The 25,258-nt window shown below is 43.6% G+C and overlaps 1 protein-coding gene across 1 annotated transcript in view; it reads right to left on the minus strand.

The window, feature by feature from the left end:
- The window catches only part of LOC118378919 (protocadherin Fat 4-like), a 111,040-nt gene extending 86,539 nt beyond the window's left edge, over positions 1–24,501 (minus strand). The window contains exon 1 of the mRNA XM_035765915.2: positions 18,911–24,501. Within this exon, the coding sequence (XP_035621808.1) occupies positions 18,911–24,016 (5,106 nt within the window). The 5' untranslated portion in view covers positions 24,017–24,501. The remainder of the gene's footprint in view (positions 1–18,910) is intronic.
- Between the last annotated feature and the right edge of the window lie 757 nt (positions 24,502–25,258).

Consider the following 25,258-nt stretch of genomic DNA (forward strand, 5'->3'; position numbering starts at 1 on the left):
CTGTAGACGCAGTAAATCAAATTGACACTATACCTGCAAATTGGCAGGGAGGAGTTTTTCTGACCCAGTCCTGACGACAATGATTTAAGTGAAAAGAAAGGAGCCCTTAACACAGTCACATCTGATTGCAAGCGTCGCTCAGCAGGGTCGAGTTAACCATCAAAATGGTTCAATGACTTTTAATGCCAATGCTTTGCCAGGAATGACGGCAGCACTCAATAATTGTCAAAAAATGAAAGCAGAAATCCTGCAAAACACAACACAGTTGAGCCGTTGTCTATGGGCAGTAAAAAGAAATCTTGAAAAAAATTGTTCGAATTTCAACTGCAGTTGCACAGATGTGTTGCACTTCCATGACTCAATTCTCTCTCTCTGGCCTTATTGTCCGTTAGACTCACGATGATGATGATAATGAATAGTGGAAAAGAATGGCCAAGTTTCCCTTTGAAGGCTACCAAAAAAATACCTGCTAACACATCATTTGGGCCGTCCCAGGCTATGCCACTAGTGCAGGCAGCGCCTGAGCACAGAGCTGGCCTCTGTACTTACTCAAGCAGCTCCGACTCGTCTAACTCCCATCAGATACTGGGAAAGGAGAGCAAAAAAAGCAGGCTAGACTCACAGACTCACGGCCTGGCTGGCAAACCTGTCACCATTCAGGACATCCAAATTGTCCACGGAGATAAAACAGCTACAAAAACAACCCAGCAGTGACTTCATACCCAGAGAGGATGGGGAGAAAGAAAGGTGATCTTCGATTAATGGAATATGATAAGGAGAGAGTAAGAATGTTTACCAAAACTGGCCTCAATGATAACTCAAAAGGGGTTTGAGGTTTAGCGTTAATGGTATTATCCAAAACAGAGTTTATTTTTTCCAAGTAATGGACAGAGCGAGCAGAGCAAAGGTGGCAGGTAAGATGACTCCCTCGTGTCCTGGAAAGTTTCACTTCTTCCATGGAAGTTTGGGTCTGACCCATTTTTAGCGTCTCCCTCGGACCGCTTGATTCATTCTGCTTTTGTCCCCCCTTCCTTGGAGGGTTTAACCTTAGGTCACCACCAACTTCTTAATCAGCCCAGCACATGACCAGCCCTCTCAATCCTTACATAGCAGAGGGAAGCACACCCTGATACAGTATATTAGGATAAAGAGCTCATGACCAAATAGAGAGAACTATATCCCCATATGAAAGCCAGGACTGATACATCAACGGGGGGCGCAAAACACTTCTCCAGACAATCCACACTTCAAAAGAACCCCTGTCTTAGACAGAGTGGGAGTGAGGGGTGGAAGTAGGGGGGTGATGTGTGCGTGTGTGATGTGTTACGGGGACCCGAGATGTTGAAATAGCATGTGGTGTGTTCCCCCACCAAACATTATTGCTCTTTAAACATTTGACTTTTTCAATGGCCTCTAATTACTATCAGTTGGCTCGTAATAACTTTAACCAAATGAGTGCAAGGAAAGCAAGGGAATAGGGTCTGTGTTGATTAGTTGTCAGGGGGAAGAGCGGTTTCCTCGGTTGGCCAGAGCACTAAAAAAGGTCAAAGGGTGCACCGAGAGGTCGGAAGCCCAATGGGTCAGAGTTCAACCCACACTGTCGTGGTTCTTTCCCCCCACCCCAAGAAAATCCCACCTCCAAAAAATTTAATAATGTGATTTCTCCTCATCCCTTATCATCTCTTATAATCTCATAACTCTTCCTGTTTGTTTACTGTCCCGCCAATCTTCTAGTCCTTGTTTGACCAGAACACATATGCAGCATGTGAGATTAGAAGCCAAACACATCACAGGATAATGTCATTATTGAGTACAAAACTATTAAGTTACTGAGCAACTTCTTACAATTGTATCGAGTTTCTACACCATTATAAAGCTATTTTTCAATAACAAAGTCATTCTGGTGTAGGTCAGTTTATTAGGTACACCAGCCCGTTCACGAAAATGGTTTGATCCCACAGACTGTGAGTCAGGATTTGGCGGAAGCAGCATGAGTCCATTGCCCCATCCTGCCTGGTGCCAATGGTACAGGCTGGTGGCGGTGGTGTAATGTTGTGGGGAATGTTTTCCATGCACACATTAGGTCCCTTGATCCCAATTGAACAATGTTTGAATGCCACACCTTGTAGAATCCATTCCTCTAAGAATTCAGGCTGTTCTGGAGGCAAAGGAGGGTCCGACCCGGAACTAAATGGGTGTACCTAATAAACCGGCAACTGAGTGTATATTATAGAATACATCTAACTCTTATCCATTTATCAGAAAAATATACTTCATAATTCATTGGTGTTTTGAAGACATAAAAACATCAACTAGATAATATTCCATCCCTCAGAAGTCCTGGCCTACATCCCATAGCCAACCAACGTTTTTATCCAGGGAAAACAGAGCTAACACTTAACTTCAAAGACTGGCCTGATAAGCCTGAACTGATAACCCAGACTACTGAACTACAGCCATGGTGAGTGGGGGAACAACTGTTTCTCTGTAACAGTAAGTCACTGGAAACTACTGCCGATATTTGAGAGAAAGGAGTACAGATACACATACTACATGTCCAGCCTGAGAACCATACAGGTTCATTAAAGAAGTCCCCTATAAATGAGGACCGCAAACAACCTCTGCACTCGGTGTCAGGGAGAGAGACTGCAACACCTTTGCAGACACTTGACAGAGTGAAAAAGGGGGGAGAAGGTTAGGGGAGTGGAAGGGAGGAGGAGGAGAGTAGCACTTCAGCCGAATGGGAGACACAAGCCCCGGCAGCAGTCAGAAGCGGGGACACAGGGTCTACTGTTCCCATTGAGTGCTTTGTCTCTGGGCCTCTCTTGTTTTTCCTCAGCAAACCATGGTACAATGAAGGCGGCATGCTCCACTCCCCTCTCCGAGGCTGTCAATACTGGACCTATCAGGATCTGAATGGCCGAACCAGCCTTCCCATGAAAATCAAGTCAATGACCTGCGTCCCCGCTCCCCTTGTGAAGTGGGTGACTGAGGGGTTTTCTCACGTGTTTGGGGGCAGTTCGCCCAGCCCAATATAAAATGCATTAATTCCTTCTCTGTGAGCTCACCGTAAATTATTTGATTGTGGCTGATTCGACATAGTTTTCCTGGCTTCCCCAGAGGAGGAAAACAAAATGCAGGGAATGTTAAGACAATTTTCAACCACACATTAACTTCAGGCTTATGACCCAATCAAGTGGAAGAGACAGCTTTTGTCTACCTACCTATGCCCATCCAAGGAAAGTGCAACAGCGAAAGAAAAAAGGAAAATAAATGTAAAGATTTTGCCAAGCTTTTGTCACGCTTTAAGGGCTGGTTTAGTCAATTGCTGTCAGATCAAGAAGACAGAAAGAAAAACAGCCGCGGTTGCCTTATATAATAAACACTATCTCTCACAGCCAAGTCGGGAGAGTCCCAATACACAGAATTACACAGTTACTTTTAAAGGATTTGCATTTAAAAGATGGCCTAGAGGCCTGAATGCAGGTCATTTCACTGTGACCATAGAAACAGTAGAAAAGATGGAAGATTCAGTCCACTAAACTTTAAACAGCTTTAATAAAGTGTCACTAATCAGAAGTGAAAGACACAGGGTTTTAGTGTTTGGGCAAACTTACAGAAAAACTCTGAAAACGCTTAATGACCTGCTAAGAGCATTACTTTGAAAAGCCATGTCGACGGCAGAGTTTAATAAAAAATAAACTGCTTTTGCTCACAAGAATTTGACTTAAATGTCAAAGTTATGGAAATGATCCATTCCCACTGCTTTAAGAACAATACTAAATGACTTCTTCATTCAATACTAAATGACTTCTTCATTCAATACTAAATGACTTCTTCATTCAATACAATACATTCAATAGAAAATGACCTCTGTCATTTCCTAACAACTTTAAAGAGGCTTAAAGCTAATTCTACAACAATGTTTCATTTCCGGTCAATATTATCACATATTGCAAATAAAACATGTCATTGAATTTGTTTAAAAACAAGCAGGAATACTGATTTCTATAACTGGAAGAAAATGAATGACATATCAATACCTAATCCTGCTACTAATTTACAGATTGTCGATAACTGATTCTAAAACATTCTGGCATTTTTTTGCCCAAAGAAATCTCTGGATCCGAAGCAGAAAATGGCTACCATCACAGCGTTTAATGGGATAAAACTCAAAGCATAATCCCTGGCTAACAATAGTGATGTTTGAAAGGACTCCTGTGAGTCCCGTTTGGTGTCTGCCAGGACGGCCGGCGTTTTACAACCACCGGCGGGGCTATGTAATCTCCTCTCAATGGCCTACGAGCCACAGACCCGGAGAGGAGACCTCCAGATGAGGCTCTATCCTTCCATCTCTCCATCCATCCATCCGACCAGCAAATCCCCAGCGACGACGAGCCAGCCTCATTTCCATCCAACTCTGATGGAGGTCTAGTAATCGCAAAGAATGAAACCAGACTGCGGAATAGACTATTATGAAGATATGGAGAGAGAGGGCGGGGGTTGGGGGGGGAGGATGAATCCAAGTTGGTGCGAAGGAACAAGAGCTTCTGATCTTCACTGCTTGTGCTAATCATACCACCCTAAATGAATCATCCTGGGAGTATTTTTCTTAGCGCTGATTTAGGTAAGAAATGAATTAAAGTGGTACTCGAATTGATGTATGCAGAGTGGAAAAACAACAACGACAACGACAGGATAATGATCCGAGAGGCTAATTTATGTCATAATGATATGAATGGGACATCAGATGACTGGCACACTTAATGAGCAGTGCATCATTTATACTTAGCCAAGCATTGTAGTAGCCTACATCACAACAGAGTTGCGTACAGAATGCTTTCCATGTCATAATTCCTTTCAATGTTATATTCAGTAGCGTAAGTGAATGGGGGGAAAACATCAAGACAACAGCATAGTCAAAACCATATGTCCAAGATTAACACTAATAAACATTTCCTTCTTAATTTTGCAAATCTTAAGAGGCAAACAAGTTTATACAAATCCAGATTTTAAGAAGCACCACAGTCACCATGGCCCTAATGCCAAACAGTACAGTGTCTGCAAAGCTGCTATGAAGCCTAATGCAGTGGTCAGACAGGCCATTTGACGGTCAGAGGAAAGAAATGGCCTTCTCTGATTGACTCCATATGACCAATAATGTCAAGACATCAAGCAAGGGCAACCACTTTTTGGCTTACTTACTAGTATCTTGACAGTAGGATGGTATATGATCTTGGTGAATAGAGATTAGGTTTCAAAGACAAATCTGAATCTGTTTACTATTATAGCCAGGCCTCATACTCAGCCAATGAAGACAGCCAATGAATATGAATGATATATGGAATAGTGTGATCTCTGCACCAAGGAACGTCTGGGGCTAACTTTTGGATAACTTGCCTTTCACCACGTCTGTGCTATTTGACCTAGCACTAACACACATTTTCCTATTATTAAAGGAGCATTATGTAACTTTTTGGGCGACCCAACCAAATTCACATAGAAATGTGAGTTATATATCTGTCCTGCTTTTTGAAAGGTAGTCTAAGAAGTGGTAGATCTGTTCTGTGCATGTTATTTCTATGCTTCCCGTTCTTAAGTTTAATTTTTGCATATTTTACTTTTGGCTTTGTTCACCAGCTTCAAACAGCTGAAAATACAATATCTTTGGTTATGGAAAATATATTTCACAGCGGTTTTGATTGTACAATGATTCTCTACATGCTACTTGCTTGTTTTGTCACATAAACTGAAATTAGGCGAACTATTTGAGTTTTTGCAACCAGGAAATGGCAGAGCGATTTCTACAAATTGCACCTTTAATCTACAGAATGTACAAATAATTGTAATGCTTTAAGCTGTCGGATTTTCAGAATATAATTGTTATAGGTGTGAAGACTTAGACTCAGCAAAAAAAGAAACGTCCTCTCACCGTCAACTGCGTTAATTTTCATCAAACTTAACATGTGTAAATATTTGTATGAACATAACAAGATACAACAACTGAGACATGAACAGAACAGGTTCCACAGACATGTGACTAATAGAAATGAAATAATGTGTCCCTAAACATAGGGGGGGCAGAATGAAATGTAAGAGACAGTATCTGGTGTGGCCACCAGCTGCATTAAGTTCTGCAGTGCATCTCCTCCTCATGGACTGCACCAAATTTGCCAGTTCTTGCTGTGAGATGTTACCTTACTCTTCCACCAAGGTACCTGTAAGTTCCTGGACATTTCTGGGGGGAATGGCCCTAGCCGTCACCCTCCGATCCAACAGGTCCCAGACGTGCTCAATGGGATTGAGATCCGGGCTCTTCGCTGGCCATGGCAGAACACTGACATTCCTGTCTTGCAAGAAATCACGCACAGAACGAGCAGTATGGCTGGTGGGTGGCATTGTCATGCTGGAGGGTCATGTCAGGATGAGCCTGCAGGAAGGGTACCACATGAGGGAGGAGGATGTCTTCCATGTAACGCACAGCGTTGAGATTGCCTGCAATGACTGTGGGTTTGTGCCCATAGACGACGTTGTTGCCGGTGATGTCTAGTGAGGACCTGCCTTACAACAGGCCTACAAGCCCTCAGTCCAGCCTCTCTCAGCCTATTGCGGACAGTCTGAGTACTGATGGAGGGATTGTGTGTTCCTGGTGTAACTCGGGCAGTTGTTGTTGCCATCCTGTACCTGTCCCGCAGGTGTGATGTTCGGATGTTCCGATCCTGTGCAGGTGTTACACGTGGTCTGCCACTGCGAGGACGATCAGCTGTCCGTCCTGTCTCCCTGTAGCACTGTCTTAGGCGTCTCACAGTACGGACATTGTAATTTATTGCCCTGGCCACATCTGCAGTCCTCATGCCTCCTTGCAGCATGCCTAAGGCACATTCACGCAGATGAGCATGAGCATCTTTCTATTGGTGTTTTTCAGAGTCAGAAGAAAGGCCTCTTTAGTGTCCTACGTTTTCATAACTGTGACCTTAATTGCCTACCGTCTATTAGCTATTAGTGTCTTAATGACCGTTCCACAGGTGCATGTTCATTAATTGTTTATGGTTCATTGAACAAGCATGGGAAACAGTGTTTAAACAGTGTTTAAACCCTTTTTACGAAAGACAGGTTCCTGAAAAAGGGACGTTTCTTTTTTTGCTGAGTTTATGAAGGTGTATTGCCTGTGACTTTATGAAATCAAAATGGAACTTAAAATTAATAATGTTGAGCCCAGAACCTGGGCCTGTGTAGAATCATAATGTGATGTGCGTATGACAACATTACTTGCTCTATGGGCAACCAATCAGAAACAAAAGGAGCACACAGAGCTGTTTTATGGGCCGGTCTGCAGTGAGGCATGATGGGAAGTAATAACCACATCATTATTAACAGCGTGTCAGCCTTGTCACACGTCAGACGCATAAAGACACCATGGGGAGATCAGGCTCTGGTCTGCCAGTCTCCAGCACTGTTGGGCCCTGTCACACACACACAGCTGGCACAGTGGTTCAGCTGCCAAGGGACATTGCTTCCGCTAATGCTGCAGGCTCTGCCAAGGCAAGCCAAATGTCACTACATTCACTGGCAACCTGACCCTTTGCAGTGTGAATGTTCATCACCTTCCCTCACGGAATTTAACGCGTTATCAAGCCAAGAGTGAGGCGACAAAGGCCTTTATCTCATTTATGTGTTGCTAGAATCATATTAATGACATTTTTTTATGTATTCCATTTCATGCCAATACTCAGAATGGAGACTAGACTGCAATGGGAGTATGTGTCTGTTAATAAGGTAGGGGAACAGGTCGGACAAGGACATCCCATCCTTTAGAAAGGAGTTCTGCCTGATTTCATCAATCACCTGGCTCCAATGGAGGGGCAGCGACAGAATGATAACAGAGACCGAATGCCCCGGGACTTGTATCCCCCACTTGTAGGTTTCTGCTGTGTGTTCTACCACAGAGCAAGTCCAGAAAGTTAGGACCAACAGCACAGACCACGTAAGTAGTATGTGGTCACTTTCAATGTATGATTACAGTGATGTCCAGGGAAACTACTCCCAATGTATGATCACAGTGCATGATGTCCAGGGAAACTACTCCCAATGTATGATTACAGTGATGTCCAGGGAAACTACTCCCAATGTATGATTACAGTGATGTCCAGGGAAACTACTCCCAATGTATGATTACAGTGATGTCCAGGGAAACTACTCCCAATGTATGATTACAGTGATGCCCAGGGAAACTACTCCCAATGTATGATTACAGTGCATGATGTCCAGGGAAACTACTCCCAATGTATGATTACAGTGCATGATGTCCATAGAAACTACTCCCAATGTATGATTACAGTGCATGATGTCCAGGGAAACTACTCCCAATGTATGATTACAGTGCATGATGTCCATAGAAACTACTCCCAATGTATGATTACAGTGCATGATGTCCAGGGAAACTACTCCCAATGTATGATTACAGAGATGTCCTGGAAACTACTCCCAATGTATGATTACAGTGATGTCCAGGGAAACTACTCCCAATATATGATCACAGTGCATGATGTCCAGGGAAACTACTCCCAATGTATGATTACAGTGATGTCCAGGGAAACTACTTCCAATATATGATTACAGTGATGTCCAGGGAAACTACTCCCAATGTATGATTACAGTGATGTCCATAGAAACTACTCCCAACGTCTGATTACAGAGCATGATGTCCAGGGAAACTACTCCCAATGTATGATTACAGTGATGTCCAGGGAAACTACTTCCAATATATGATTACAGTGATGTCCAGGGAAACTACTCCCAATGTATGATTACAGTGATGTCCATAGAAACTACTCCCAACGTCTGATTACAGAGCATGATGTCCAGGGAAACTACTCCCAATGTATGATTACAGTGCATGATGCCCATGGAAACTAATTCCATTAAGAGCTAACTTCATTAGGAAGTTTCTATCAACAGGGGAGATATCAGAACACAATGCTTCAGCCAGCATATTTCGCCTGTTGGACATTGCATGCTCCTTTGGCCAAGAAAATAAGGCATTCTTGAGTTAACAACCTGTTAAGTGTGATAAACATACCTGCATTCGCACGCTTTCGCAAACACACACACACACACACACACACACACACACACACACACACACACACACACACACACACACACACACACACACACACACACACACACACACACACACACACACACACACACACACACACACACACACACACACACACACACACACACACACACACACACACACACACACACACACACACACACACATGCACACGCACACACACCATAGGAATCAGATACAATACAGCTGGTCTAACTAGGCCACTCCAGCAATAGGAAAAGTTGAGGAGGGAAAAAAATAGCACAATGTCAACGTGTGTAATCGAAAGCAGAGGAACTGTTTCTGTGTCCCAACATACGGAGCACAAACAGTAAAAAGTTTCCCTTTGCTCCTTGTGATATCGTCTGGTTTAATAAAAGCATAACTTTTGCCTGACAACAAAGCTCAGAGAGAGCTGCTTAGGTACCCAATCAGGAATGAGAGCCTGAGTCACGTTGGCTGGCCCCAACCTTGCTGCCCCGAAAAAAAAGTGCTTCACCCAGATGTTTTCAATTAGGCAGCCTTACCAGAGGGGGGAGAAAAAGGCTGCACTCACCAAAATGGCGGAGAGGAGAGCTCTGTTTCTCACTCAACAAACTGGAGATGTCAGTTGTTAGAATTGTGTAAACAAAAGTGTTGTTTTGTTATTAAGGCAAGGTTTATTTGTTGTCATGCGAATTCAATCCATTTGTTTTGAGTCTTAAATAGTCTTCATTCCATTTTTCAATGTAAATCATGTGGCCATCCTCTTAAAATCTTCTTTAGAAACTCTTGGAGACTACAAACTTGTTTTGGGAGAATAGCTTTTGAAAAATATCTCATGAGCCAAAGTTGTCTGCTTGATTCAGCTCACTTTTAATGTAGCATAATATGGTCTATCTTTAGTGAGCATTACTTCTATCATATGAAAAGGCCAACATATTTTCAAGAGCAGTTCCTCTTTTATCAATTGCCAAACATGCCATAACTATTCAGTTACACGCTGGTGTGCATGTATAATGAAAGCTAATAAAAAGTGAATTTAGAGAGATGCTTCAAAGCACACATGCCCCCCCCACACACACACACACATTACTCCATACATAATTTTTAGATAAACACCTGCCAACACTGTAAAAACATGTAAAGCTTAAATCACCCTTCACCATCAAAACGTTCTGACACAGCCAGGATACAGTAGACTGCCCTGCACCTTTTTCCCCTCTTGATGGAAACCCTCTAAAATAAGAGGGAAGACAACAATAACATGAACATTCTTCTCTGGAACCAGTCTCTCTCTCTCCTTGTCTCCAGGCCTGACGCTGCTGAAGCTCACTCTGGCCCTCTCCCACAGCTCAAACCTCAATCCCCCCTCCTCCTCTCCACCTCCCTCCTTTCTCTCCATCTCTCTCCGCTCCTAAATTATCTGTCTGCCTGCGGGAGATAGCCTTCCTGGGACAGGAAGGCTATCAACTGCAGGCTGAAAGAAAAGAGGAGGGGGTTTAGACTTTGAAAAAAACTCACATCCTCTTTCCCCCCTCTCGTTTGATGTCACAGGGGTGGTGGCGTGACTTAATGGCACCTGGAAGGTGCTGATGATATAGGGTCTGGGAATCGAGATCTCTAAAAGTACAGGAGCATTTTACGTTCAATATGAAATGGAGATGCAGTGTAGTTTTGTCCAGAGAAAACAATGGAGGCCTAGGGGAGGTGTGTGTGTGTGTGTTGCAGTGTCAGTCACGTGTAGAAAAAATCATTCTGGAGCTGGGATCAATTATTACTGCATTGAAAATGAGCCTAAATCCACCCCTCCCACCCCCCCTCACACACACACCTCTCCCCAATCTCCTTTGCACACTCTCTTTCTCAGACTACTAACTTTTTACTAGTCCAAGTAGTGGAATCTTGTTTTGCTGGAATTGGACCAGATTTACTGTAACATTTCCTTTACAGACCAGTCAAGCTAAGTGGACTCGAGCATAGCTATTACAATAACCACACTGTAGATGACTACATTACTATCCTGTTGCCACACAATGATAACGTGAGTGTAACGTTAAATAACAGACTGTAAACAACACCCGAAGACACAGTTTATCAGCTTGAACCCGTTTCTATACCGGCTGAACGCTAACAAAAGGTTACACCTACACCAGTTAGCCAATCATAGACATTCCTATTTCAAAGTTACCCAGTAAGCCCATGGCCCTGTTGCTGTTTGATAACTTGTTCCATAGACCAAAACAGCAGGACATTCCCAGTGGACCTGATACTCTGTGCTCGGACCACGCGTGCTGAAAAGACCAGGAATGACCTGCAAAATGAGGCGAAACAACCAAAATTCACAGAGGTCAAACTAAAGTCCATGCGAGCTCTTTGGAGCGCGCGCACACCTCTCGCCACATTCATTTATTATTCCAACGGGAAACCTGTGCTCTCTTTGGAAGACGACCGAGTCAAATGGAGGGGCGGGATGAGGCAGCCGACCGAGCAGACCGTTTATAGACCGTTTTGAAACATATGGTCAGTCTGTGGTCTGAGGCTGACCCTTTGTTGACATTAGTCGACCTAATGTAGTGCTTATAGCATTTATGTTCAATGGCATCTCTATTCTATGAATAAAACTACTGTATTGATGTGTGCTAAATATGCGTTTGATCTGCTATTTTGTCGGCACATTTTATGGTGGTGGGGGGGGGGGGACTTAGCAACACATGGCCTGGATAAGGACCTACAGCCTTGTTTTCAACATGAGCCTTGAGTGTATCATCATTGCTAAACAAACGCTCATTGTGAGCGACGATTGCCGCTAGCTTTGAAACCGGGAGAGATAGAGAGAAAGTTTAACAAGTAAACAGAGACAGCTTAGTGTGGCTTCTGTGTTGTGGGGACATGCCCCACAATGCTATCGCTGGAACAGCATTGCTATTGGAACAGTCACAGTAATTCTTCCAGGGGGAATGCTTTAAAGTGGTAGCATGACAACTGGAGTGTTGATTTCTTGGCATGGAAGATAATATGTATGAACTTGAACACGATACTTGACCTCTTGCCCTGTAATCCACCTATTAAATAAAACACTGAAAACAAAATAATAGGGCAGCTGTATGTGTGTGTGTGTGTGTGTGTGTGTGTGTGTGTGTGTGTGTGTGTGTGTGTGTGCGTGCGTGCGTGCGTGCGTGCGTGCGTGTGTGCGTGCGTGTGTGTGTGTGTGTGTTTTTCTCCCTGCATGCCTGTGAGGAGGGGTTTATAGTTTGTGTCTCGTAAAAGACAGGTACTTAGAGAGAGTCTCCTGTTTGTCTCAACTTTGACCTCAGAGAGGACCACCTACATGGGAGGACCAGCATACGCATCAACTCCATGAAGGCTGTGAGAACCCTGGCGATGACCATTACAAAACACATATCCAGCCAATTTACCTGGTGAATTTACTGTCTTGCTTGCCTCAGAAACCCTTCATCCCCCATACCAACAACCATATCATATGGTACCAGGGCAGCGCAGCCCTCGCTCTACCTTGTTGACCTGCCTGTAGAGGTTTTACGATTCATAGTGCTTTTCTATCTACACTACATTAAGCACTCCACCCGCTACTAATGCCCTAATCACATTTCCTCACGGTTCAAGTCTGAGGAGTTTATCGGACCCGGGGTTCAAACAGTAGTTGTTTTCTGTCAAATACTTTGAGCATTTGATTGAGCTGAATCAAGCACAGCTACAGTATTTGAAATGAAATAAAGACTATTAGAACCCAGGGCTGGTTTAAGTGTTCTGGACTGACACCAGGCATGTTAAGACATTCAAGGTTGATTCGCAGTCTATTTCATGTCCAGTAAGCATGCTTCTAACTGCGGGGCTACATTAATAAACAGTCTGTTTTTCCAACTGTTTCGAAGTATACAAGACGATAGAGGGTTATTGTCTGGACAAAATGTTCCTTGCAAAGGAGAGGGGGAATAAAGAAAAAGAAAGTGTGAGGAAGAGAAAGATTGGGAGAGAGATAATGAAGAAAGGGGGGTCAACTCCACTGTCCTGAGTAAAATAAACACTAATAAGAGCCGTCTATCTAGCCTAGCCATCTGCATTCCCCTGTTGCGATGTCCAGAACACCAGTCCACCAGAACACCAGGCCACCAGGCAGAATGCTGATGCCCCCCTCCTCAGTTTGTGAGATGATCCGAAACGTATCCCAAGTCTTTTTTTTCTCCACTCCAACTCCCACTTCCCTATTCCTCCGTCAAGGAGGAGGGGGTCCCATACACAACCCTAAATCTGCCATTGAATGACGCTGGCACAGACAAAAAAATAACAAAGCCCACTGAACCAGTGCCAGAGCGGAGCAACACTATATCTGTGAAGGCAAAACAAAGGAAGGACTGTTGCGGTCGGCAGTGTTTATTTCCAGAAGGAACAATGCTTTCGGCAGGGCAAGAAGTGATGTAGCACTTCAGGCTCTCTCCTAAAAGATCCTTTATTCATTTTCACAATGAGCAAAAGAAAACAATTCAGGCTGGAGCTGGAGGGAGTGGGCTTGAGAGTGTGAGAGTGGAGAGAGAGCGAGAAGGGCAGAGAGTGAAAATAACAGAAAGACAGAGAGACACAGAGAGAGAGAGAGAGAGAGAGAGAGAGAGAGAGAGGGAGAGAGAGAGAGAGAGAGAGAGAGGGGGAGAGAGAGAGGAGAGAGAGAGAGAGAGAGAGAGAGAGAGGGGAGAGAGAGGGGGAGAGAGAGAGAGAGACACACAGAGAGAGAGAGAGAGAGAGAGAGAGAGAGAGAGAGAGAGAGAGAGAGGGGGAGAGAGAGAGGGGGAGAGAGAGAGGGGAGAGAGAGAGAGAGAGAGAGGGGAGAGAGAGAGGGGGAGAGAGAGAGAGAAAGACGGCCAGACACCCTGACCAATATTGACTGAAGGGTCGAGCGATAAACAGGGTTGTTACAACATGTTCTGAAACAAGATTGTTACAATATGTTCTAATGCAGGTTGTTAAAACATGTTCTAAAGCAGGTTGTTACAACATGTTCTGAAACAAGATTGTTACAACATGTTCTAAAGCAAGTTGTTACAACATGTTCTAAAGCAGGTTGTTACAACATGTTCTAAGGCAAGTTGTTACAACATGTTCTAAAGCAGGTTGTTACAACATGTTCTAAAGCAGGTCGTTACAACATGTTCTAATGCAGGTCGTAACAACATGTTCTAAAGCAGGTCGTTACAACATGTTCTAAAGCAGGTCGTTGCAACATGTTCCAAAGCAGGTCGTTACAACATGTTCTAAAGCAGGTTGTTACAACATGTTCTAAAGCAGGTTGTTACAACATGTTCTAAAGCAGGTCGTTACAACATGTTCTTAAGCAGGTTGTTACAACATGTTCTAAAGCAGGATGTTACAACATGTTCTAAAGCAGGTCGTTACAACATGTTCTAAAGCAGGTCGTTACAACATGTTCTAAAGCAGGTTGTTACAACATGTTCTAATGCAGGTCGTTACAACATGTTCTAAAGCAGGTTGTTACAACATGTTCTAATGCAGGTCGTTACAACATGTTCTAAAGCAGGTCGTTACAACATGTTCTGAAGCAGGATGTTACAACATGTTCTAAAGCAGGATGTTACAACATGTTCTAAAGCAGGATGTTACAACATGTTCTAAAGCAGGATGTTACAACATGTTCTAAAGCAGGATGTTACAACATGTTCTAAAGCAGGTCGTTACAACATGTTCTAAAGCAGGTCGTTACAACATGTTCTAAAGCAGGATGTTACAACATGTTCTAAAGCAGGTCGTTACAACATGTTCTAAAGCAGGTTGTTACAACATGTTCTAAAGCAGGATGTTACAACATGTTCTAAAGCCAGTTGTTACAACATGTTCTAAAGCAGGATGTTACAACATGTTCTAAAGCCGGTTGTTAAAACATGTTCTAAAGCAGGTTGTTAAAACATGTTCTAAAGCAGGTCGTTACAACATGTTCTAAAGCAGGTCGTTACACCATGTTCTTAAGCAGGTCGTGACAACATGTTCTAAAGCAGGATGTTACAACATGTTCTAAAGCCGGTTGTTAAAACATGTTCTAAAGCACGTCATTACAACATGTTCTAAAGCACGTCATTACAACATGTTCTAAAGCACGTCATTACAACATGTTGGGGCGGCAGGGTAGCCCAGTGGTTTGAGCGTTGTACTAGCAACCGGAAGGTTGCAAGTTCAAATCCCGGAGCTGACAAGGTACAAAACTGATGTTCTGCCCCTGAACAGGCAGTTAACCCACTGTTCCTAGGCCGTCATTGAAAATAAGTATTTGTTCTTAACTGACTTGCCTAGTTAAATAAAGGTAAAATAAAATAAAATGTTCTAAAGCAGTTTGTTACAACATGTTCTAAAGCAGGTTATTACAACATGTTCTAAAGCAGGTCGTTACAACATGTTCTAAAGCAGGTTGTTACATGTTGTAAAGCAGGTTGTTACAACATGTTCTAAAGCAGGTTGTTACAACATGTTCTTAAGCAGGTTGTTACAACATGTTCTAAAGCAGGTTGTTACAACATGTTCTTAAGCAGGTCGTTACAACACGTTCTAAAGCAGGTTATTACAACATGTTCTAAAGCAGGTTATTACAACATGTTCTAAAGCAGGTCGTTTCAACATGTTCTAAAGCAGGTTGTTACATGTTGTAAAGCAGGTTGTTACAACCTGTTCTAAAGCAGGTTGTTACAACATGTTCTTAAGCAGGTCATTACAACACGTTCTAAAGCAGTTCATTCCAACATGTTCTAAAGCAGGTCGTTACAACATGTTCTAAAGCAGGTTGTTACAACATGTTCTAAAGCAGGTCGTTACAACATGTTCTAAAGCAGGTCGTTACAACATGTTCTAATGCAGGTCGTTACAACACGTTCTAAAGCAGGTTGTTACAACATGTTCTAAAGCAGGTTGTTACAACATGTTCTAAAGCAGGTTGTTACAACATGTTCTAAAGCAGGTTGTTACAACATGTTCTAAAGCAGGTTGTTACAACATGTTCTAAAGCAGGTTGTTACAACATGTTCTAAAGCAGGTCGTTACAACATGTTCTAAAGCAGTTCATTACAACATGTTCTAAAGCAGGTCGTTACAACATGTTCTAATGCAGGTCGTTACAACACGTTCTAAAGCAGGTTGTTACAACATGTTCTAAAGCAGGTTGTTACAACATGTTCTAAAGCAGGTCGTTACAACATGTTCTAAAGCAGGTTGTTACAACATGTTCTAAAGCAGGTCGTTACAACATGTTCTAAAGCAGGTCGTTACAACATGTTCTAAAGCAGGTTGTTACAACATGTTCTAAAGCAGGTCGTTACAACACGTTCTAAAGCAGGTCGTTACAACATGTTCTAAAGCAGGTCGTTACAACACGTTCTGAAGCAGGTTGTTACAACACGTTCTAAAGCAGGTTGTTACAACATGTTCTAAAGCAGGTTGTTACAACATGTTCTAAAGCAGGTTGTTACAACATGTTCTAAAGCAGGTTGTTACAACATGTTCTAAAGCAGGTCGTTACAACACGTTCTAAAGCAGGTTGTTACAACATGTTCTAAAGCAGGTCGTTACAACACGTTCTAAAGCAGGTTGTTACAACACGTTCTAAAGCAGGTTGTTACAACATGTTCTAAAGCAAGTTGTTACAACATGTTCTAAAGCAGGTTGTTACAACATGTTCTAAAGCAGGTGCTATCAAAGCAAACTCTGAATCCCAAAAGATGGAAAAAAACAAATCAACAAACAATGGCAATTATACTCACTTAATATGATACCAAGAGGCATGTTCAAAACAAGTCAGCGGCAACTTCTGTTTCATAGCAAGCTCAGCGCTATGTCAGGTTGTTTATGATACCAATCATTGAGACGGCATACTGAACTGAATTTTTTCTTCTAGTCTATCCAAAACTTTGTGCACAGTGCAAAGCACAAGAAAAGCAGCTGTCAAAGTGTTTTCAATAATCAATATGACTACTTCTAAAAGGCTAATGGATTTAAAGCTGAGAAAGTGAAAGAGTTAGCCTCTTTAGGGACCTTAAAAGTTACGTTTTTATTTGAAATGTACCAGTCTAAGCCCAAAACCTTAGCCTGTCATATGTCCCACCAGTGAGCAGTACAGTACCTGAGACTACTTTCAAGTAGAGCATATCTAAAAGGCCACTATCACCCACAGGAAAGGTAGTTTAAAATCATCAAAGAGCTATTACACTTCAGAACTAACAATAAAGAGAGTGCCTATACAGTTATGGGGTATATTTAAGTCATCTCTCAGAGGACAGAAAAAGTATAAAACGTCACTGCACTTTGAGAACAGGGTTTGTACATGGAAAACCTAAGAAATATGTTAAGCATTATTTCTCTGATCGACTGCAGAGTTTTCAAACGAAGAGATTAGTATCTGTGGTGGTGCAGGCGAAACGGGAGAGCATTTGATATCCCCTTTTGACCAAACTAACATTAAGTTAAATGACTTAACGCCATTTTGCCAAATCTGTGATTTTAATCATATTTGAGCTTGCCTCCAAATACCCGATTATTGTATTGGATTTCAATTTCAGTTTTTGTAATGGTTGAAGTGGTATCCACAAAAAATGGTCGAAGCATCTGATTACTGTCATACTGTTAGAGCGTTTCAGGATAGGCCCTTTGCAAGCAACTTCCAATAATAAAAAACACATTTTCTTGAAGGAAGCAGCAGTGAAATCTTTTCTGGTTGCGCTCAGAAAACTCCCAATTTATAAATGCGTATCATCAAGCCTGTAATAACATGAAATTCTAGGTTCCAGTTGAAATTTCCAATACACATATATAGCATATAGAATCACATGTTTTAAATCTGAGGAGTGGCTAGGGCTTAACCACCCAAAGCTGGGTTTACAGTTTCAGCACTGCACTTCAGAGAATTTAACTCCACCCCCAAGGGAAGAGGTGCATCACATAATGCAAACTGAATAGAGAGCTTAAGTTTCAGTCTTCAAGATTTCTTCCCCTTCTTCTCTCCCCGAAAATCTTTCCACAGTCTTAGGAGGTCATTCAATTTTAACGGTCACATATTGCCTGTAGAGCCCGGCCCAGTGGTGGAGGAGAGTACCACAGGAACACCCTTAAACCAAAACAGCCTCAGGCTTAAAACTCTGTGATATTGGCCAGATATAGTCTACCTGCACTAACTCATCATGATATTTTCTTTGTGTGTTCCATTACTACCTATAGAAACCTGGAACAATTCATCATGGATCTTTATCATATAAAGCAACCCAGGACGATAATGCCTGCGAAAGAGAAAAAGTGCTACGTTTCGATTTGTGTAGTTCTTATTCACTGATAAGAATATCCAAGTTCATAACAGCATGAGCACAGTAGAAACACAGGATACGAGGCACTCATTTCCCCTTCCCAGAAAACACAGACAAATGCTAGAAGGATTGTTATGGCCAGTCCTTTTTGGGAACTGGAACAATACAGTTATCTTGCCAAAGCCAAAAACCAAGGCCTACTTACTCATGTCCAAGGCAATTTAGATTTTATGTAACACAGAACTTTTAGCAATATATTTAAAAAAGGAATGTAATTAATGTGCATACGAATGCACTAGGTATACCTGTTTTATGTGCGACTTGGATATTTTCCTTTCACTCCCAGGTTTTCCAGTCGAAACCTTGATCTCATTTCATTTAATCCCACTAAACGACTTCAACGGCTGTACGGGTTCCAATTATGCTGTCTGGAAGCCATCGACCACAATGTGAAGAAGCCATTGCCCTCCAAAAAGAGAAGAGAAATAAACGCACTACTAACCTCAGCCCTCTGCGTCCTGGGATGACTGGAGTCCGTCTCGATGGCGTACACATCCACCAGGTAGAGGTCAGAGCCCTGTTCCCGGTCCAGTTCGGCTGCGGTCTGGATCACTCCAGTATGGCGGCCTATGGTGAACAGGCGTCCCATGGCCTTGCTGCCGCTGCGGACTGACACAATGAAAAATTCCACCTTGGTGGCTGAGCCTCTGGGGCTGGAGGCATCCAGGGAGATGACGTTGGTGCCCGGTGGTTGGCCCTCCTTCAGGATGGTGATGTATTTGGGCTGGGAGAAGACGGGCCCATCGGCGCCCTGGAGGATTATGGCGAGCTCGGTCCTGGAGGTCTTCCTGTCCGAGCCATGGTCGGTGGCCGACACGGTCAGGCTGTAGATGAGGCGAGACGGCACCAGCAGTGAGGCCAAGCGGATATCCCCGCTGTAGCGGTCCATGATGAACGTGTCCGAGTCCCCCTTCACCAGCTCGTACTCCACCTCGCCGTTGGAGCCCTCGTCAGGATCGAACGCCACCACCGTCGTGAGGATGGAGCCAATGACTATGGTGGACTCCGCAACCAGAGCATTCTGGGAAACAAACGTGGGGACATTGTCATTCAGGTCCGTCACCCATATTGTGACATTTTTCAAGGCAAAGCGCCGGAATTCCACAGGAACTGCCTGGTCAGTGGCTTTAACTGTCAACTCAAAGAGATTGGAGAACTCTCTGTCAATCTCCTTGTTTGTGAATATGAGCCCACTGCTGGAGTCAATGCTGAAGTGACCTCCCCTGGGTGTCTGTTGAACTATGGAGTATTCCAGCTGTCCATTAATGTCTGCATCCGTGTCATGAGCAGTGATTGTCATTACTGATGCAGAGAGGGGCATATTTTCAGGAATGGATTTAAAAATATCACCAGGGGTAAATATAGGAGGATTGTCATTGAAATCTCTGACATGAATGACCACAGGAATTGTTGAGGACCTTGGTGGTCTCCCATTGTCCTTTGCAGTGATGTTCAGTTTGTAAAAAGACTGAGTTTCAAAATCCATCTTTTTTACTAGGAAGATGCTCCCTGTGTTGGGGCTAATGCTAAATGTCCCGTGGTTGTTTGTGGCTGTGATGCTGTATGTTATGTCTGTGTTATGACCCGAATCAGAGTCAGTGGCTGTCACTGAGGCCACCAGCTCTCCAATCCTCATATTTTCCAGAACATCCACAGATATGGCAGATTTGGGGAAGGAAGGGGAATTATCATTCTCATCCTGTATGCTAATGCTGAGCATACAGGACGAGGAGAGGGGTACGGTTCCAGAATCAACAGCAATCATTTTTAACGAGTAGGAGGATGTCACCTCATAGTCCAGCTTTCCCACTAGTGTGACCTGTCCTGAGCTGCTGTCGATGGTGAACTGGCTCTCCTCGTTGCCTTCCTTTATGTGATAGTGGACCAGTCCATTTTTGCTCTCATCCACATCGACGGCAGACACCCTCAGCAGCTGCGTCAGGTTCTGGGCCGACTCGGAGATGGAGGCCTGGTAAATGTCTTTGGTGAACTTGGGTGGGTTGTCATTGATGTCTTGGATGTAAACCTGCACTTTAGCCTGGTCTCTCAGAGGCTTGGGGAGCCCCTGGTCTGAGGAAACTACTGTAAAGCTGAACACCGCTGCGCCTCTCTGTCTCATTAGTGACTCACGGTCCAACTGCAGAGTACTGGTCAACTCCCCCGTGATGGCGTTCAGCTCAAAGTTGGGCTGTTGAGTCTCAAACGCGTACCTGACCTCACTATTGGGGCCAAAGTCCTTATCCACTGCAAACACTCGCCCTACCAGTGACCCTCTCTTCTGCTCTTCCTCAAAGTGGAACACATAATTAGTGCTGTTAAAGAGGGGGCGATTGTCATTCACGTCGTCCAGAATTACACTGACATTGACACTGGCACTTAGTGGCTCCACTGCCCTGTCTGTGGCCACCAGCACTAAGTTATATCTGTCCTGGACTTCTCTGTCTAGCTCAGCCTTAATATACAACTGCCCGTCTGGAAAGATCCCAAATACGTTGGCTGTGTTCCCGTCAACTATGTCATACATAACCTCCCCATTCAGGCCTGAGTCTTTGTCGGTGGCTTCCACCTTAAAAAAGCGACTGTTGACTGGTTCCGACTCTAAAATAATGACCTCGTAGGAGAGCTGATCAAACACGGGAGCGTTGTCATTGACGTCGTACACGCTGACTGTTAACATTAGAGTGGAAGTGAGCAGGGGGACCCCCATATCAGAGGCCAGGACCTCCACCTGGTAGGAGCTGGTGGTGAGCTCCAGCGGCCCTGTCAGTGTGATAAGCCCATGTTTCTCATGGATGTGGAATAGGCCTTTGGGGTTCTGCTTGAGGCTATAGACCACCATGCCATTCGTGCCCTCGTCAGGGTCGGCAGCTTTAGCTTGGAATATCAGATGCCCTGTGCGCCAGTTCTCCACTGCACTGACGTGCTCGGTGGCGTGGATAAAATGGGGAGCGTTATCATTTAAATCCTTCACTGTGATGTTGACGAGGGCCTCGCCTGTTACCTCACCACCTCTGGCTATGACTTTGAGTTGATAGAATGGCTGCTCCTCTCTGTCTATCTGACTGGATGCTTTGATTTGACCTGTTGCACTACTGACAGTAAACAGCCCCCTCTGGTCCCCTGAGGTGATTAAATATGTGATATTTGTATTCAGATCGACAGTGGTGGCAGATACAGTGCCAATAACTGTGCCAATGCCCACATTTTCAAACATAACAAAACTGTAGGCATTCTGACTAAAGGTAGGGGGGTTGTCCTGTGTGTCTATGACATTAATGGTGACGATGGCCTGGGTGTGTGAACGGAGGTCTCTACCATCTGCTGCTGTCACCTGCAGCTGGTAGGCGGTCTTCTCCTCTCTATCCAGCGGCACCAGGGTGGTGATTTTGCCCGAGTTACTATTAATGTGAAATTTAGATGTGTCTCCAGCAGATATGATATACTTCACTGTGCCATTTCCCCCCAGGTCAGGGTCTGTGGCTAATGCAGTGGTTATGAACGAGCCAGAGGGTTCATTCTCTTTGACATTGGCAAAGTACTGGACTGGGTAGAAGACTGGCCTATTGTCATTGATATCACTCAGAGTTACGTTTACTTTACCAATGGAGTGGAGAGGGGGGCAACCGGAGTCTGTCGCCTGGATGTAAAGTAAATAACTCCCTTGGTCCTCCCTGTCCAGTTCTGTGGCTGTGCTCAACCTGCCTGATACAACTTCCAGGCGGAACAACTCTTGTACACTAGACGGGGTCTCAGGGTCAAAAGAGAACCGGATAGTTCCATTGGCCCCAAGGTCATCATCTGAGGCTGACAGCACTAGGAGCTCAGCACCGGCTGGAGAGTGCTCCACCAGGGACACATGATACGTGCTCTGTGTAAATGTGGGCACTTGGTCATTCACGTCAGTTATGTTGACTATCAATTTAGTGTAAGAGATTTTGGGTTGCAAACCCTGGTCTTTGGCACTGATGTTGAGCACTATTTCAGATGCTACTTCCCTATCCAACAAAGCGGCGCTGGTAACCAGACCACTGTTTTCACTGATGGCAAACCAGCCCAAACCGTTTCCAGACACCAGGGAGTAGCGAAGGTTGGCATTTTGCCCGGAGTCGCCATCTGTTGCAGAGACCCCTTTAATGTAGCTGCCTTTTGGAATGTCTTCACTGATATCTACTCTGTAGATGACTTCCTGGAATATGGGTGGGTGGTCATTGATATCATTCACAAAAATAACCAGGCTGGCAAAAGAGGACCTGGCCATGGGTTTGCCATTGTCTGATACCGACACAGTCAGGTTGTAGGAGGAAATGCGCTCTCTGTCTAGAACACTAGCAACTTTGATCAAGCTTAGGTTGGGAACTGGGGAAGTGTGCACTTCAAAGTGTCTCTGCTCATTCCCCCCCAATATTGAGACAGATATATTACCATTAGCTGTGGGAGAGTCGGAATCTGAGACTGTCAATAAGGCTACCACTGTACCAATCTGAGCATTTTCATCAACAGAGGCAAACTTAGATGTGGTGGGGAAATATCTAAACTTCACAACTGGGTCATTATCATTGACATCCAGTAGTTTGATAGTGGCCTCTGACCTACCTGACAGAGAAGGTACACCGTTGTCCATAGCATGAATAGTCATAGCGTATTCTTTCTTACTCTCATAATCCAAACGTTCTTTTATAATGATGGTACCTGCTTTAGGATCGATTTGAAAAGGTGTTCCCTCGTCTAAGAAGTACCTGATGTCTGCATTAGCTCCCTCGTCTTGGTCTGATGCTGTTATCTGCAGAACACTAGAACCCACTGCCATGTCTTCAAAAACATTGGTTTCATATTGGTCATGATCAAACATAGGGGGGTTGTCATTGATATCTTGAATAGTTACATTTACTTGCAGGTACCCAAACTTCTTAGGGTCTCCTTTGTCTTCCACTTCAATCAAGAGTTGGTAGAAGGGAGTGATTTCCCTGTCCAAGCCTCCAGTTGAAACGAGGTGACAGAATGCCCCCTCTCCACTAGGATTCACTGTAATATCCAAACGGAATTTCCTTTGCTCGTTGCCATTCACTATTCTGTAGGTGGTGTGATCCACTCCATTACTCCCAATGTCTGAATCTGTAGCCGTGTCCAGAATCACTTGTCTGCCACTGCTGGCGTCTTCTTTAAACGAAACTACAATTGATGCGTCGGGAAACACTGGCGAATTATCATTTATATCCAGTACAACAATCCTAACTTCGGTAGGATAGGTAGGTTGGCTGGAGAGGACCACCACATTGATGACATTACTTTGCAAAATCTCCCTGTCAATCACAGAAGAGGTGTAAATGACTCCAGTGGTGCCATTAATTGCAAAAAGTTTGTGGTTTTCACTGAAGCGATATGTGAAGCTGGGTCTCGTCTCTATCGTCCCCACATAGGTACCAAACGGTTGCTCCTCCAATACCTGAAACTCTTGACGAACTTGGCTGGATGAAGAATATTGCGACAGAGTCCATAGCATCAATAAAATCAAATGGAACCGGCCTAAGTCCCTACCTGTGAGCGCCATGGTCGAAATCCAAGTCCACCTTTATTATAAAAAGTCCATGCCGTAGATGCATCAACTTTATTCGAGTTTGGCCAAAGCTAAAGCATTGTATTCCAAAAGTGCGCGACACACTGTGGTAATTCCAGAAATTATGCGGATATTTCCACTGAAGTATTTTCTCCCGTATCTAGATGTAGTAATTGAATCCTTGGGATGCAATGAATCCGTGGTGCTCAGACTTCCCTTGCTTGTCAATTAAGTTTCGGAGAACGCATCGTATGTGAGCGGCAATGCATGATGGTTTATATGCGCAATACACTTACGGATGAATAGGAACTACAAAAGTGAAAAATACATGCCAATGTTAATTCCTCTCCGTTGTCAAAAGTGTATCCAAAAGTTAAAAGTGATTAAATAATTGCTTTTATAGAATATGGAAAGCAAGGCACAAATACTCTCAGTGGTACCAATACAATGTCCCGTGGAATAACGGTGCAGAAGCTTCAGACATCATACACGCTTAGGTACCTACTAACTTCGAACAAAACTCGAGTTAGACAAACTCCCTCCCACCTGTGATCCCATTGGACAAATGTGCTCCTGCTCGCCCTCCTTGCCTTTCCTTTCTATTGTAAACCGGAGCCCTTGTCGTGGCTTGTGGAGGACAACGTCAATCAAATTAAAGAAAGATCTTTATGGCATGAGAGACAGGTAATGAGTGTACCGTTAGTTTGTAATAAATGTAGCTTATTAGGTTACAATATGGAATGCACTGATGATCTACCTAAACCACACAGGTTGATTAGAAAAGTATCTAGTATTAATCTCCAAGTGGAAGTCTACCAATTGCATTTATCATATAATCACACATTTAAAAAAATATATATGTTACCCAATGCATCTTGTTACTCCTAATGTAAAAATGCAAAACAAGATTACAATTTGGAAATGTATTAATTTACAGAGAGTATCATGTGTCTTCTTATGAGGAGGGATAGTTTACATATAAGTATGTACCTCCATCTAGTGTCTTAATTAAATCATCAAGCAGCAAGAAGGTACAATTATATTCCACCTATGTTTGATACAAGGCAACATGCAGCGAAAATATCGCACATACTGTAGTTTACTAACATTCCAATAATATTCTTAAGTGACTGAAAAGATGACTCCAAATGCCTAAATGACTACAATATGTTAATAGTATGTAGCATTAAACATTTGAACCTTCAATTGGCTTGTCATGTGACTTTAAATATATAC

The sequence above is a fragment of the Oncorhynchus keta genome, chromosome 4 (assembly GCF_023373465.1).
Source record: "Oncorhynchus keta strain PuntledgeMale-10-30-2019 chromosome 4, Oket_V2, whole genome shotgun sequence".
NCBI classification, from domain to species: domain Eukaryota; kingdom Metazoa; phylum Chordata; class Actinopteri; order Salmoniformes; family Salmonidae; genus Oncorhynchus; species Oncorhynchus keta.